Source organism: Schistocerca cancellata, chromosome 4, assembly GCF_023864275.1.
Source record: "Schistocerca cancellata isolate TAMUIC-IGC-003103 chromosome 4, iqSchCanc2.1, whole genome shotgun sequence".
Lineage (NCBI taxonomy): Eukaryota > Metazoa > Arthropoda > Insecta > Orthoptera > Acrididae > Schistocerca > Schistocerca cancellata.
Window position 1 is genome coordinate 853,684,085 of NC_064629.1, and position 13,628 is coordinate 853,697,712.

Consider the following 13,628-nt stretch of genomic DNA (forward strand, 5'->3'; position numbering starts at 1 on the left):
CTGCAAAATTCCTTGGGTTCCTTTCTGACGAAGTTTCAACTTCAGCAACTGTTGTTCTAGATAAATGCAATGTTTGCTTTGTTTATCGTTGCTATTGCTCAGATTTGTGTCGATACCACTAACACTGTTGTGATTTACTAGTTGACTAAACAGTTCAGCTGTGCTCCTTAGCCTCGTGCTGTGCTCACCATTGGATACATCCAGTCCCGCCCCCTGTTGCCCTTTGCAGCCATTATTGTGGTTGCATGGTAGACAATGTGGGGGGTGTTGGAAGCCGTAAACATCATTGACCTTTTGTGAACTCTCACTCAAGGAGTTCCTTGTAAGAGTGTTACTCAGATTCTCCTCAATCATTTATGTAGATCAGGAACAGCGGAGGGCCTATAACACTGGCTTCAAAACAACAAATATTAATGTTGTTTTAATTGATGAATTTGTCAATTACTGAGAGACAGATACAGCTCATTTTATATGCATTTGGCATCCTTTCAATAGCAAATGCCACATTGCGGCACTCGTGTCCAACCACAGGCTTGATAGTATCCATACCATCCTTGGACGTGAAAAGCTGATTTGCTAACCTCAGCTAATCTAATCTAATCTCCATGACCCGACCAAAAACTGACAAGAGATTGGATGCACCATGATGCAACTGTTTGGTATGCTATTGGGCGAGCTCTGGTGACTGTGTCTGACAACTGTTGTCGGTGCCACTGTGAACGCAGCTGAACTACAGAGAGGATTTGCTTTTTAAATTGGACAAGCAACAGTTACATATAGGGAACAGTGCTTTAAAATCAATTAAAGCAGCAATGTATCTGAGTGTCTGCAGTGCTGAGTTAATACTTTATGCCCACCAGTAAAGTGATATGAAATTATCTTACATTTGACTCTATGTGACTTAGTCATTTAACATTCATTCATAGTCTGTGTTCAGCTGCTGGGATGGTTGCTTTAAAAAAAGCAAGGCTGATTTCCTTCCCAAAGCTGAGCTGGTTTTCTGCCACTGACTGATCGCCCCCCCCCCCCCTCCTCTCTCTCTCTCTCTCTCTCTCTCTCTCTCTCTCTCTCTCTCTCTCTCTCTCTCTCTCTCTCTCTCTCCCCCCCCCCCCCCCCCTTTCCCCCCGTCCCCACCTCTCTACCTCTACCATGTTAACTAAACATAAATTACTGTCTAATTTATATGATTTATGGGGACAATGTTAGTAGAGAAATTATGTTAATGTGGGGCATGTTGTTCTGACATGGTTTGACTTGTCTGGTCACTTTTAGTGGCATGTTTTAAATATGAAAACTGTTCGCAATTTTTTGCTAGTGAAGTGAAACTGATCTCTGACTAGTGTTTTGTTTTTAAAACTAGTCTTGTGTTGTTATTAAGCGTTATCTTATCCTCATATCTGCTTTTCTCTTGTGTAATTATAAGTTGATCTGATCAGTGTGGCACGTGTATGTTGTTAACAAATCATAGCTTTACAATAGTCTGAACCATAATATTCTTCAGTAATTATTTTATTTGGTAACCTAGTATTCCTTTGTAACTGATGCCGTATGTGTTGTTTATAGGCAGCAAAAATTAGCATACCATATGCAAAAGAGTCAAAAAAAGTTGACATGGCAAGGCTGAAGGCCACAATGTGGTCTATTCTTAAACAAGTAAGTGTGTTTCAGTGATAAATTAATACATTGTTTCTTATTTGCATGACTGTAATCTAAGGATGTGTGTGAATTCTGTGGTGCTTTTATTATCCTTTTAGCTATTCATATTTCCTTGTGAAAATTCTTGATATTTGTACATGGCTGCTTCTGGACACATTTTCTTCAATGAAGGAAATAATCCTAGTGTAATCCTAACTTCTGGCATATTCCTTGCTACTTTAATTAAATATGCAATTCTGCTTTTTGTTTAGAAAATAACACTGGTTTGTTAGTCCCTCTGCCTCACATGTCCAGCTCGGTCTTGCCTTTCCATATAGTGTTTATTAATTTTTCTTAATTCTGTACCGTCATTTTGCTAAGCTGCATTTTGTACTAAGAGCTGCCTTTGATAGGGGATCTTCATTTCTTTGGCTTCTTAGAGCTCATTCATACCCTATATTTATAGAGAGGTAGTGTGTTTAGCTGCAGCCAAGTAATTTTGCAGTAATGTTTGGGCTTTGTATTGGAGAATATGATATTGTTAAAGATTCCTCAGCTGAATGGCTATGCTACATTTGAGGTGTTGGTCCTTGATGTGAAAACCTTGGTCCTGGGTTTTCTCTGTATCCACTTATTTGTAGTCCGTGGGACAAACATTCGGTATTCACAGTTCACACTGCCAGGTGGGAAAGTTGCCTGATGTGGCTGGGTTGCTATTACCCGTGTATTGTAGTGGGAAAAACAAAAATAGTGACAACATTCAGGTCATATTTGTATGTGTAAATTTAACTACAGTTATTAGTTGTAATATATATACTAGAAAAACTGGAAATAACTGTGCAGTCTGTAGTACACTTAACTATCTTAGTTATATATTGTATGTCGTCATAGAAATGTGCACCATTGTTTCAATCTTGTCGGTCATTCACAGTTTGTTTTTTAATTGTTAAGTATTTCCATTATTAACTTGCTGTGCAACAAGTGGCAGAATAATTTGTCAGTTGACAGCATGCTCTCCTCTTAAATTGGCGTTAATCAGTTTCATCTAGCTACAAATCTGCATCATCATCATGCAACATCTGTACTTTCCATTTATAGTTTTCTTCCATTATTTACTCATGTTTTTAAGTTTTGGCATAATGTGAAAACTGAATTATATGAAATTACACGTTTGTATGATGATTATAATTATTTATTGCATCAAGGTAGCCGTATAATTAAAATGCTCATGTTACCTGTTTCGGGAACAGCATGACGAAGCTGATAGTGGATTAATCACACATGAAGAGAGCAATAAATTACTAGGACCGCTAATGTAATTGTAATCATTGGAATAACTAAATTCCTGAAGCCCACGTCTTTCTGCATTGTGTTAAATGAAAATTTGGTCTCTTACAAATAGTTATACACTGAGGTGACAAATGTCATCGGATAGCAATGCGCCCGTGTACTGATGGTGATACAGTATTGTGTACACAAAGTATAAAAGGACAGTGTGTCAGTGGAGTCCTCATATGTACTCAGGTGATTCGTGTGGAAGTATTTCCAACATGATTATAGCCGCAAGACAGGAATTAGCAGACTTTGAATGCAGGTTGATAATTTGAGTAAGGTGCATGGGACATTCAGTTTTGGAAATTGTTACAGAATTCACTACTCAGAGATTCATAGGTCATGAGTGTGCCAGAATACCAAATTTCAGGCAGTCCCTCACTGGCTGATGACAGGATCGACGTTTGCATTAAGTTGTCAGTGCTAACAGGCAAGCAACACTGCATGAAATAACCACAGAAATCAAGGTGGGATTTACGATGAACATATCCATTTGGACAGTCTGGTGAAATTTGGTGTTAATGGGCTATGGCATCAGAAGACTGATGTGAGTACCTTTGCTAATAACACCACATCATGTGCAGCACCTCTCCTTGTGGGACCAATTGGTTGGACTCCAGATGACTGGAAAACTGTGGCCTTGTCAGATTACTCCCGATATCATTTGGTAAGAGCTGATGGTAGCATTACTATGTGGTGCAGACCCTATGAAGCCATGGACCCAAGTTGCCAACAAGGTATTGTGCAAGATGGTGGTGGCTCCATAATGGTGAGGGCTGTGTTTTAATGGAGTGGACTGGGTCCTCTGGTCCAACTGAACTGATCATTGACTCCAAACAAAACTCGTGCACTGGTGGGGAGCGCCAAAGATGACCTCGGTTTGAGGAAGGCCGGCGTGTACCAGATTCCGTGTCAATGTGGCAAGTCGTATATTGGTCAGACGATGCGTACCGTCGAGGATCGATGCCGTGAACACCAGAGGCACACTCGACTGATGTATCCGAGCAAGTCAGTGGTCGCTGAACATTGTTTGTCAGAAAATCACGCTATGGAGTATGAACGCACGAGGATTCTGGTACTGACGTCGAGATACTGGGACAGCGTTGTTCGAGAGGCCATCGAAATTCACACCAATGACGACCTCATAAACTGTGACTGTGGCTATAATCTTAGCAAAGCTTGGGAACCAGCGATTGGGTTAATCAAGAGTAAATCGAGCAAACGTATAGTTGTGACGACCACGGCGGACAGAGCCATCACGCCGACGTCATCTCAGACGCCGTCGCAATCTGTTCCACAGCGCGACCATGCCGCGGGCAGCGGAGGGAGCGCGCCGTGGGCAGAGGGTATTTAAATCGGCCGCCGCCGCGACCGAAAACAGTTCCCTCTGAGCAGCCATTGTTCACAGGAGCTCAGTCCGTCAGTTCACCTGATGATGGCGACATGTATGATCGCTGAAATATTGTGCCCGTTTGACACTGTAGACCGTCAGTACACCCGTGGATATTTTGATTAAAGCATTTGTTATTTCATATGAAGCACTTGCCCTCTAACTCTCCCACACACCTGTGGCACAGAGCATTCTCAACTGCTTTTGTTACCTGTAATTAATGACTCTTCAATTTTATTTACCGTATTTAATATTTTTTTTTTCTTCCAGTTTTCAGTGTGTAATTCTGATAAACAAAATGGCAAACTGAAGGAGATAGTGGGTGTACTCACCAAACCAGAAGGAACTGTAACCCATTTCAGTAAATTGTTATCTGAAACAAAGGCTACCTGGCCTGAAGATACAAAGGCTGAACTGAGTTTTGCTATTGTATTTCAGGCACTTCTCCATTTGACAAATGAAAAGAAAATGCACTTAAAGTCAAATGATGATTTAAGTGATGCAATTATATTTTGCCCTAAGAGTTCGTGTAATATTTAATGGAAGGAAATGAGAAGCATTCATAGTTTCTCTTCTTTGGCAACTGATTTCCGTTAACAGGTGTCTCAGCATTTTCATCAATTCAAAGAAATAATGGTTGCAAAGAAACTAGATCTTACCAGGAACACAAGGTGTACACAATTTGTTAATCTAAATAAGATTAAAACACATTGTTAATTTGTAAGTGTTTTAGAAATGATGATGAAGATGATGATGATGATGATTATTATTATTATTATTTGAAAGCCTGGAAGCTACTCTGGAGTAGTAGTGATGGAGAAAGGTGTGTAATCCACCTTAGTTTAAGTTAGTTAAATCAGATCTCGTAACTCAGTTGTTCAACTGTCTACTATGAAGCTATGTAAAAATGTATGTTACTTGAAATTGCAGAGAATTTAAACAGAAAGCGTTATTCTTTTATATAATAGGGAATTGATAGTTACTTTTGCGCATTCTTTAAATGTTTAATAGTGTGCAGGGTTGAAAAATTGAAGATTGTTGTGTAGTTTCATGAAGTACATGTAGATACTCTTTAATATTGTTGAATTTATTGTATTATAAATTCTATTTTAATGGGATTTAGACTACTTATGAATTATTGTATCACTATTAAAATAATTTTAAATTCAGTCAGTGTAAACTTTCATAGCTAGTGTTCAAACGTCCAGGGTGAGAGACAATGGTCATACATGAAACTATTTCATGACATTTTGTCTACTGTCGTTGGAGACAAAACATCAGGGAATAGTTTCATATATTCTCTCAGACCAGATGTTTTACTGAAGAAATTTACATTGTTAGTGATAAGTCTTTGTAACATTTTCTAAAGGACAAACTGTTCAGTGACAAAATCCACTGTTGCAACTTTAGATATGTGGCCATTACCAAGTAGAGTACTGCAAAAATTATGCTTTAGCAAAAGTCAAAACTTCAATATATATGCGCACGCACACGTGTCAATATGCTGAATATTTAATTGAAAGTCAGGAAAAGTTACTCTTTGAAGCTTGTTTTTCCCTGAAATACTGATATTGAAACATATTTCATAATCCAACAACAGATAGCATGAAAATGTTACGATACTTAATATAATGCTCTTTGAAGTTTCCTTTTTTATCAGACTATGATATTAGAAGTAATTTATTAATTCAACAAGATGTTCGTAGAGTATTTTTATATATTTATGTAATCAGAGCTATAATTTTAAGTTAACTTTCTAATCAGTGAGATAACTATTAAATAAATTTAAAGACAAATCTACAGTGTTTTAATCTACTGCACAGTGCAATGAGTCTCTTTGATAATTTATGTTCAACAGCAACAGATAATTCTTTCTCTGTATTTGTGTTGTCCTGTACATGTTGGTAGAGTGTGATGCAGATATGAAAAATATGTACTCAGTAATAAATTAAATAAAATTAGATTTTATAGAACTTACATGTTAAATATCGTACATGGGGTATTAAGACCACATAACTTGTCAGCTGCCACTTTCATCACATCGATTTCTGATTGACATACATGAATCAATACAAAGGTTTCTTGAAACTTCTTGGCAGATTAAAACTGCGTGCCGGACCAAGACTCGAATTTGGGACCTTTGCCTTTCGCGGGCAAGTGCTCTACCGTCTGAGCTACCCAAGCACGACTCACGACCTGTCCTCACAGCTTCAGTTCTGCCAATACCTTGTCTCCTACCTTCTAACTTCACAGAATCTCTTCTGCGAACCTTGCAGAACTAGCATTCCTGGAAGGAAGGATATTGCGGAGACGTGGCTTAGCCACAGTTTGGGGGATGTTTCCAGAAGGAGATTTTCACTTTGCAGTGGAGTGTGCGCTGATATGAAACTTCCTGGCAGATTTAAAACTGTGCGCCTGACAGAGACTCGAACTTAGGACCTTTGCCTTTTGTGGGTAAGTGCTCTTGCTCACGAAAGGCAAAGGTCCCAAGTTCGAGTCTCGGTCCGGAACACAGTTTTAATCTGCCAGGAAGTTTCATATCAGCGCACACTCTGCTGCAGATTGAAAATCTAATTTGGCAAAGGTTTCTTGTTGGCGTTGTTAATGAGGGAGAGGGGGGGGGGGGGGCAGAGAGAGAGAGAGAGAGAGAGAGAGAGAGAGAGAGAGAGAGAGAGACACTGAGCTTTTTACATTCTGCTGTGCCAAAGGATGTTTGTGAGTACCTTGATTTGGGGAAAGTTGCTGCTGAAAGAGTGAATTACTGTGGGCAACACTGTGTTGGTGACAGGGTTCAGAAAAGAATATTGCAGACTGTAAAAACCAATAAAAAGGCCACAGCACACAAATCATTGCCCAGGGCATGGCAGGAGCACTTTGCTCAATTATCCTATTCACCAGGTGGAATCCAGCTTTCTGCTTTTAGTTATCAATCAATTTGGCAGATGGGATTGATTATGACAGACAACTGCGCCTTTTGTATTGTAAACCTGTATACTGCATTGTATGTAGCACATAAGACACTGGGTCATGACAAAATCCACAATAGCATAGTGCTGTGTTTTGCAGAATTCCTACTTTAATCTGATACATGAAAGGGTTTATTTTCTGATGACTTGTGGATTTGAGAAATTTTAAGGAATCAGTTTATTCTTTCTTAAAATGTGTAATGATGATGGCCATGGGAGCCTGAAAATAAAGTTATTAAAAGAATTTTTAACATCTGTTACTGTGAATTAATTTATTCACCACCATATGTATTTCAGAAGACTAACTTCTATCATCAAGAATGGTAAGATGAATAATTAAATTATTTGTATAAATACTTAACCAAGGTTGATCACAAGTTACAGTTATTGGAACCTCTCAAAGAAACGAGGAAACGCACAACATATGTTACTATTATTAGTAGTAGTAGTAGGCTTTCATTCTTTCCAAGAAGGCATGTTTACACTTTTCTGACCACTTTGGTCTGTACTGTTTTTTGTTTCTGGTTGCTCTGATGTAACTTCGTGTTTGTCTACTTTGCATCAGGAGATGACCAGAGAATTTAATTCGCCGTTTCTTTGTGTTTTGATTTTCAATAACTTTTCTGTTGTTTTGATTAATTGTAGCCTGAAATTGTCTTGGGTTTGTTTGCACCTAAAATTTGACTAATGATCTTTTTCCGATTTCTTCAAGTTCATGTTTTCTGTTAAGTGTCAGTGTTTTGCTTGCATAGAGGACTCTTCATTTTATGACCATGCTGTAGTGCCGAATTTTTGTGTCTTGACACATAGCAGCCTGAGTTTACTGACAACAAATGAAATTTATTAAGTCATCACAAAATGCCACATCTTTGGAACTGTTAGATGAGGCATGTACACAATTAAATGGCAAAAATGAGACTGCCCACTCAATGTCATATGGCTACACAACAGAATTCATCCCACGGATATTGACAAGCTGAATTCCCCACTCTACAAGAATATTTGGATCTGTGTGACATACTAGTGAAAAACGCAGTTCATGGACAACCATGTGGGCCATAAACAACCATTTACCATGTGTGTATGATGGGAAATGTACCAAAAAATACTCAAAACTGTACTTTTATGACACACAAACTGAAGTTGATGACTGTCCTAAACACAGTAGACTATCATCCAAAAAATGGTGGCTTCACAGCAAAAATTCGGGTACAAAGCAACAATGAAGTGGAAATAGATAATAGATGTTACCAAATGACACACTACTTGCCAAAATGTTCCAAGCACACACAAACATAGAATACTGCAATTCAGTGAAATCCATCAAATATGTATGTATGTATGTATGTGAGCAAAGACAGCGACATGGCAGTATTTCAAATAGCCAAAGACAGTGAACAACAAAACAGAAATGATGAGATTCTCACAAACCAAATGGGAAGATATATCAACAGTCACAAAGCAGCAGGATGGATTTTCAGTTTTCCCATATATGAATGTGAACCAAGTATGCAACATCTAGCAGTACATTTGGAGGATGGACAGAGTGTTTACCTCACAAGACACCATAAAAATTGCAAGCATACCACTTCAGAACACATTATTAACCACCTTTTACCCACTGTGTTAGAGATATCCATTTGTAAAAGCATTATTGTATGTCGACATTCCTACCCGTTACACATGGAACACTACAAGAAAAATCTTTCAATGATGAAAACAAGGAATTCGAGTAGAGGATCAAAACTGGTGCACTAGGCCGAGTATACACTGTACATCTGAAAAAATGCCAAATGTTTCTATCTCCAGATGATGTTACACGAAATATGGGGACCAACAAGTTTAACAAATCTCAAGATTGTTGACAGTTAACTATGCCAGATGCACAGAGAAGCATGCCAATGCGTAGGACAACTTGAAAAAGACAGCCACTTGGAATTAACATTACAAGAAGCCTGGCTCACAGCATCAGCTGAGCAAATAAGAGACTTACTTGCAATAATTCTATCAACATGTAACTCATTGCATCCACAGCAGGTATGGGACTCCAAAGAAAGTGTGAATGATGACATACTGTACTAGATGCGACAAGTTCATCCTAAACTGACCATTGAATTAAACATTTACATTTTCAATTAAACGCTCATTTGCCTAGAAGACAAATGTTCAGCAACAAAAACAGCCAGACCTTAGTACAACTTGGAATGCAATCACTACGAAACGATGCTATTGGTGTGCTTATAAAGGAAAAAAGCTACAGCATAAATGAACCACTTCAGTACATTGCTCATAACAAACCACTCCTCAGTGACAGTCAAAAAGAAATTTATGACGACATGGAGCGGATCGACAACACCACTGGCAGAATTATTTACTTGGATGCACCAGGTGGCACCGGGTTCAAAAATGGCTCTGAGCACTATGGGACTTAACATCTATGGTCATCAGTCCCATAGAACTTAGAACTACTTAAACCTAACTAACCTAAGGACATCACACAACACCCAGTCATCACGAGTGGCACCGGGGAAACGTTTCTAATAGACCTATTGCTGGTGGAAAGATGTGCTAAACACATCGCACTTGAATTTGCATCATCTGGCACTGCAGCCGCACTTATGGAAGGAGCATGAACTACCCATTCCACCCATTGAATATAGGCGAAGAACAATTTCTGGTGTGCAAAATCTCAAGAGCATATGTGCGGGGTGAACATCTGAAGCAAGCTAAAATTATCTTCTGGGGATGAATGTACAATGACACATAAAAAAATCACTTTAAGCCTTGGACAGATCATTAAAAGACTTGCAAGGAAACTCTGAAGTGATAGGGAGCTCTACTGATACATTCAGAAGAATTTTGACAAACACTTCCAGTTATCCTCAAGTCAGCACCAGAAGACAAGATCAATGCAGGCTTAAAAAATCACATCTCTGGCCACACATACAAATAGTGTGTCAAGTAAAAAAAGTATGACAGTTGAACTATCAAAAGATGAAACAGCAGCATGTTTTGCTCAACAGCTTTTACAAATAGGCGAAGGCACATATCCTACTGACCAGATAACCAGCCTTATTAAACTAGACAGTGATTTCTGCAATGTAACAATCGCTGAAACCAAAGTCATCGACAAAATTTATCAAAACATTGTTCACAGCTATGACAGTCTGGACTGGCTATTTGAAAAGGCAATTTTGGCCATTAAAGTAATATTGTCGACGATATCAACTTCACTATTCAAAAGAAAATGCCTGGTAAAGAGAGAATATAGAAATCGATCAACACGATGGTAAATGTTGAAGAAAATGTCAACTTCCTACAGAATTTATAAACTCTTTGCAAGTACCAGGAATGCCATTACACTGCCTTTGACTTAAAACTGGATCTTCAGTCACACTACTCAAGAAATCTCAACTCACCAAAACTATGTAATGGAACAAGAATGATCATGAAACAGCTGTTGAATAACATCATCAAAGCAAAACTTACGATTGGGAAGTATGAAGGACACACACTGTTTATCCTCAGAAAACCCACTTTTTTCTACTGAACTGCCATTCCAATTTAAAAGCTTGCAGTTTCCAATCACATTAGCCTACAGTTTTACAATTAACAAAGCACAAGGACAAACTTTAAAATATTTTAGCATCAGCCACAGAGACTCCTACTTCCCTCACGGTCAACTATATACAGCTTGCCCTGGAATAAGAAATTTGAAAATTTTCTACATGTATACTCCAGAAAACAAAATGAAAAATGTTGTTCATAAACAAGTGTTTTAAACAGAACATGTTTTCAATAAAAAATGTATCTCTTATACTTCATGGTTTATCCTGGTGTTCAAACTACCATACAATCTCATATCAACTCCCTGGGAGAAGCCAGGTACCCTGGGTGGTGATGGTGTCATAATCACCATCCTAATAGCACAGTTGTGAAATTTATATCTTCATTGACACATATATCTACATCTACATCCATACTCCGCAAGCCACCTGACGGTGTGTGGCGGAGGGTACCTTGAGTACCTCTATCGGTTCTCCCTTCTATTCCAGTCTCGTATTGTTCGAGGGAAGGAGGATTGTCAATATGCCTCTGTGTGGGCTCTAATCTCTCTGATTTTATCCTCATGGTCTCTTCGCGAGATATACGTAGGAGGGAGCAATATACTGCTCGACTCTTTGGTGAAGGTATGTTCTTGAAACTTTGACAAAAGCCCGTACCGAGCTACTGAGCGTCTCTCCTTCAGAGTCTTCCACTGGAGTTTATCTATCATCTCCGTAACGGTTTCGTGATTACTAAATGATCCTGTAACGAAGCGCGCTGCTCTCAGTTGGATCTTCTCTATATCTTCTATCAACCCTACCTGGCACGGATCCCACACTGCTGAGCAGTATTCAAGCAGTGGGCGAACAAGTGTACTGTAACCTACCTCCTTTGTTTTCGGATTGCATTTCCTTAGGATTCTTCCAATGAATCTCAGTCTGGCATCTGCTTTACCGACGATCAACATTATATGATCATTCCACTTTAAATCACTCCTAATGCGTACTCCCAGATAATTTATGGTATTAACTGCTTCCAGTTGCTGACCTGCTATTTTGTAGCTAAATGATAAAGGATCTATCTTTCTGTGTATTCTCAGCACATTACACTTGTCTACATTGAGATTCAGTTGCCATTCCCTGCACCATGCGTCAATACGCTGCAGATCCTCCTGCATTTCAGTACAATTTTGCATTGTTACAACCTCTCAATACACCACAGCATCATCTGCAAAAAGCCTCAGTGAACTTCCGATGTCATCCACCAGGTAATTTATGTATATTGTGAATAGCAATGGTCCTATGACACTCCCCTGCGGCACACCTGAAATCACTCTTACTTCGGAAGACTTGTCTCCATTGAGAATGACATGCTGCGTCCTGTTATCTAGGAACTCCTCAATCCAATCACACAATTGGTCTGATAGTCCATATGCTCTTACTTTGTTCATTAAACGACTGTGGGGAACTGTATCGAACGCCTTGCGGAAGTCAAGAAACACGGCATCTACCTGTGAACCCGTGTCTATGCCCCTCTGAGTCTCGTGGACGAATAGCGCGAGCTGGGTTTCACATGACCGTCTTTTTCGAAACCCATGCTGATTCCTACAGAGTAGATTTCTAGTCTCCAGAAAAGTCATTATACTCGAACACAATACGTGTTCCAAATTCTACAACTGATCGACGTTAGAGATATAGGTCTATAGTTCTGCACATCTGTTCGACGTCCCTTCTTGAAAACGGGGATGACCTGTGCCCTTTTCCAATCCTTTGGAATGCTACGCTCTTCTAGAGACCTACGGTACACCGCTGCAAGAAGGGGGGCAAGTTCCTTTGCGTACTCTGTCTAAAATTGAACTGGTATCCCATCAGGTCCAGAGGCCTTTCCTCTTTGGAGCGATTTTAATTGTTTCTCTATCTCTCTGTCGTCTATTTTGATATCTACCATTTTGTCATCTGTGCGACAATCTAGAGAAGGAACTACAGTGCAATCTTCCTCTGTGAAACAACTTTGGAAAAAGACAATTAGTATTTCGGCCTTTAGTCTGTCATCCTCTGTTTCAGTACCATTTTGGTCACAGAGTGTCTGGACATTTTGTTTTGATCCACCTACCGCTTTGACATAAGACCAAAATTTCTTAGGATTTTCTGCCAAGTCAGTACATAGAACTTTACTTTCGAATCCATTGAACACCTCTCGCATAGCCCTCCCCTCACTACATTTCGCTTTGCGTAATTTTTGTTTGTCTGCAAAGCTTTGGCTAGTTTTATGTTTGCTGTGAAGTTCCCTTTGCTTCCGCAGCAGTTTTCCAACTCGGTTGTTGTACCACGGTGGCTCTTTTCCATCTCTTACGATCTTGCTTGGCACATCCTCATCTAATGCATTATGTATGACGGTTTTGAACTTTGTCCACTGATCCTCAACACTATCTGTACTTGAGACAAAACTTTTGTGTTGAGCCAACAGGCACTCTGAAATCTGCTTTTTGTCACTTTTTCTAAACAGAAAAATCTTTCTAACCTTTTTAATATTCCTATTTACGGCTGAAATCATCGATGCCGTAACCGCTTTAGGATTGCTGATTCCCTGTTCTGCGTTAACTTTTTCAAATAGTTCGGGTCTGTTTGTCACCAGAAGGTCTGATATGTTATCGCCACGAGTCGGTTCTATGTTTAACTGCTCAAGGTAGTTTTCAGATAAAGCACTTAAAAAAATTTCACTGGATTCTTTGTCCCTGCCACCCGTTATGGATGTCTGAG

General features: G+C 39.2%; 1 protein-coding gene across 2 annotated transcripts in view; it reads left to right on the plus strand.

The window, feature by feature from the left end:
- Positions 1-6,330, plus strand: part of LOC126184974 (condensin complex subunit 2-like) — a 179,660-nt gene extending 173,330 nt beyond the window's left edge. For both annotated transcript variants that reach the window (XM_049927673.1, XM_049927672.1), the window contains 2 exons: positions 1,564-1,653; positions 4,628-6,330. In XM_049927673.1, coding sequence (XP_049783630.1) covers positions 1,564-1,653; positions 4,628-4,897 — 360 coding nt within the window. In that variant the 3' untranslated portion in view covers positions 4,898-6,330. The remainder of the gene's footprint in view (positions 1-1,563; positions 1,654-4,627) is intronic.
- Positions 6,331-13,628: the final 7,298 nt, after the last annotated feature.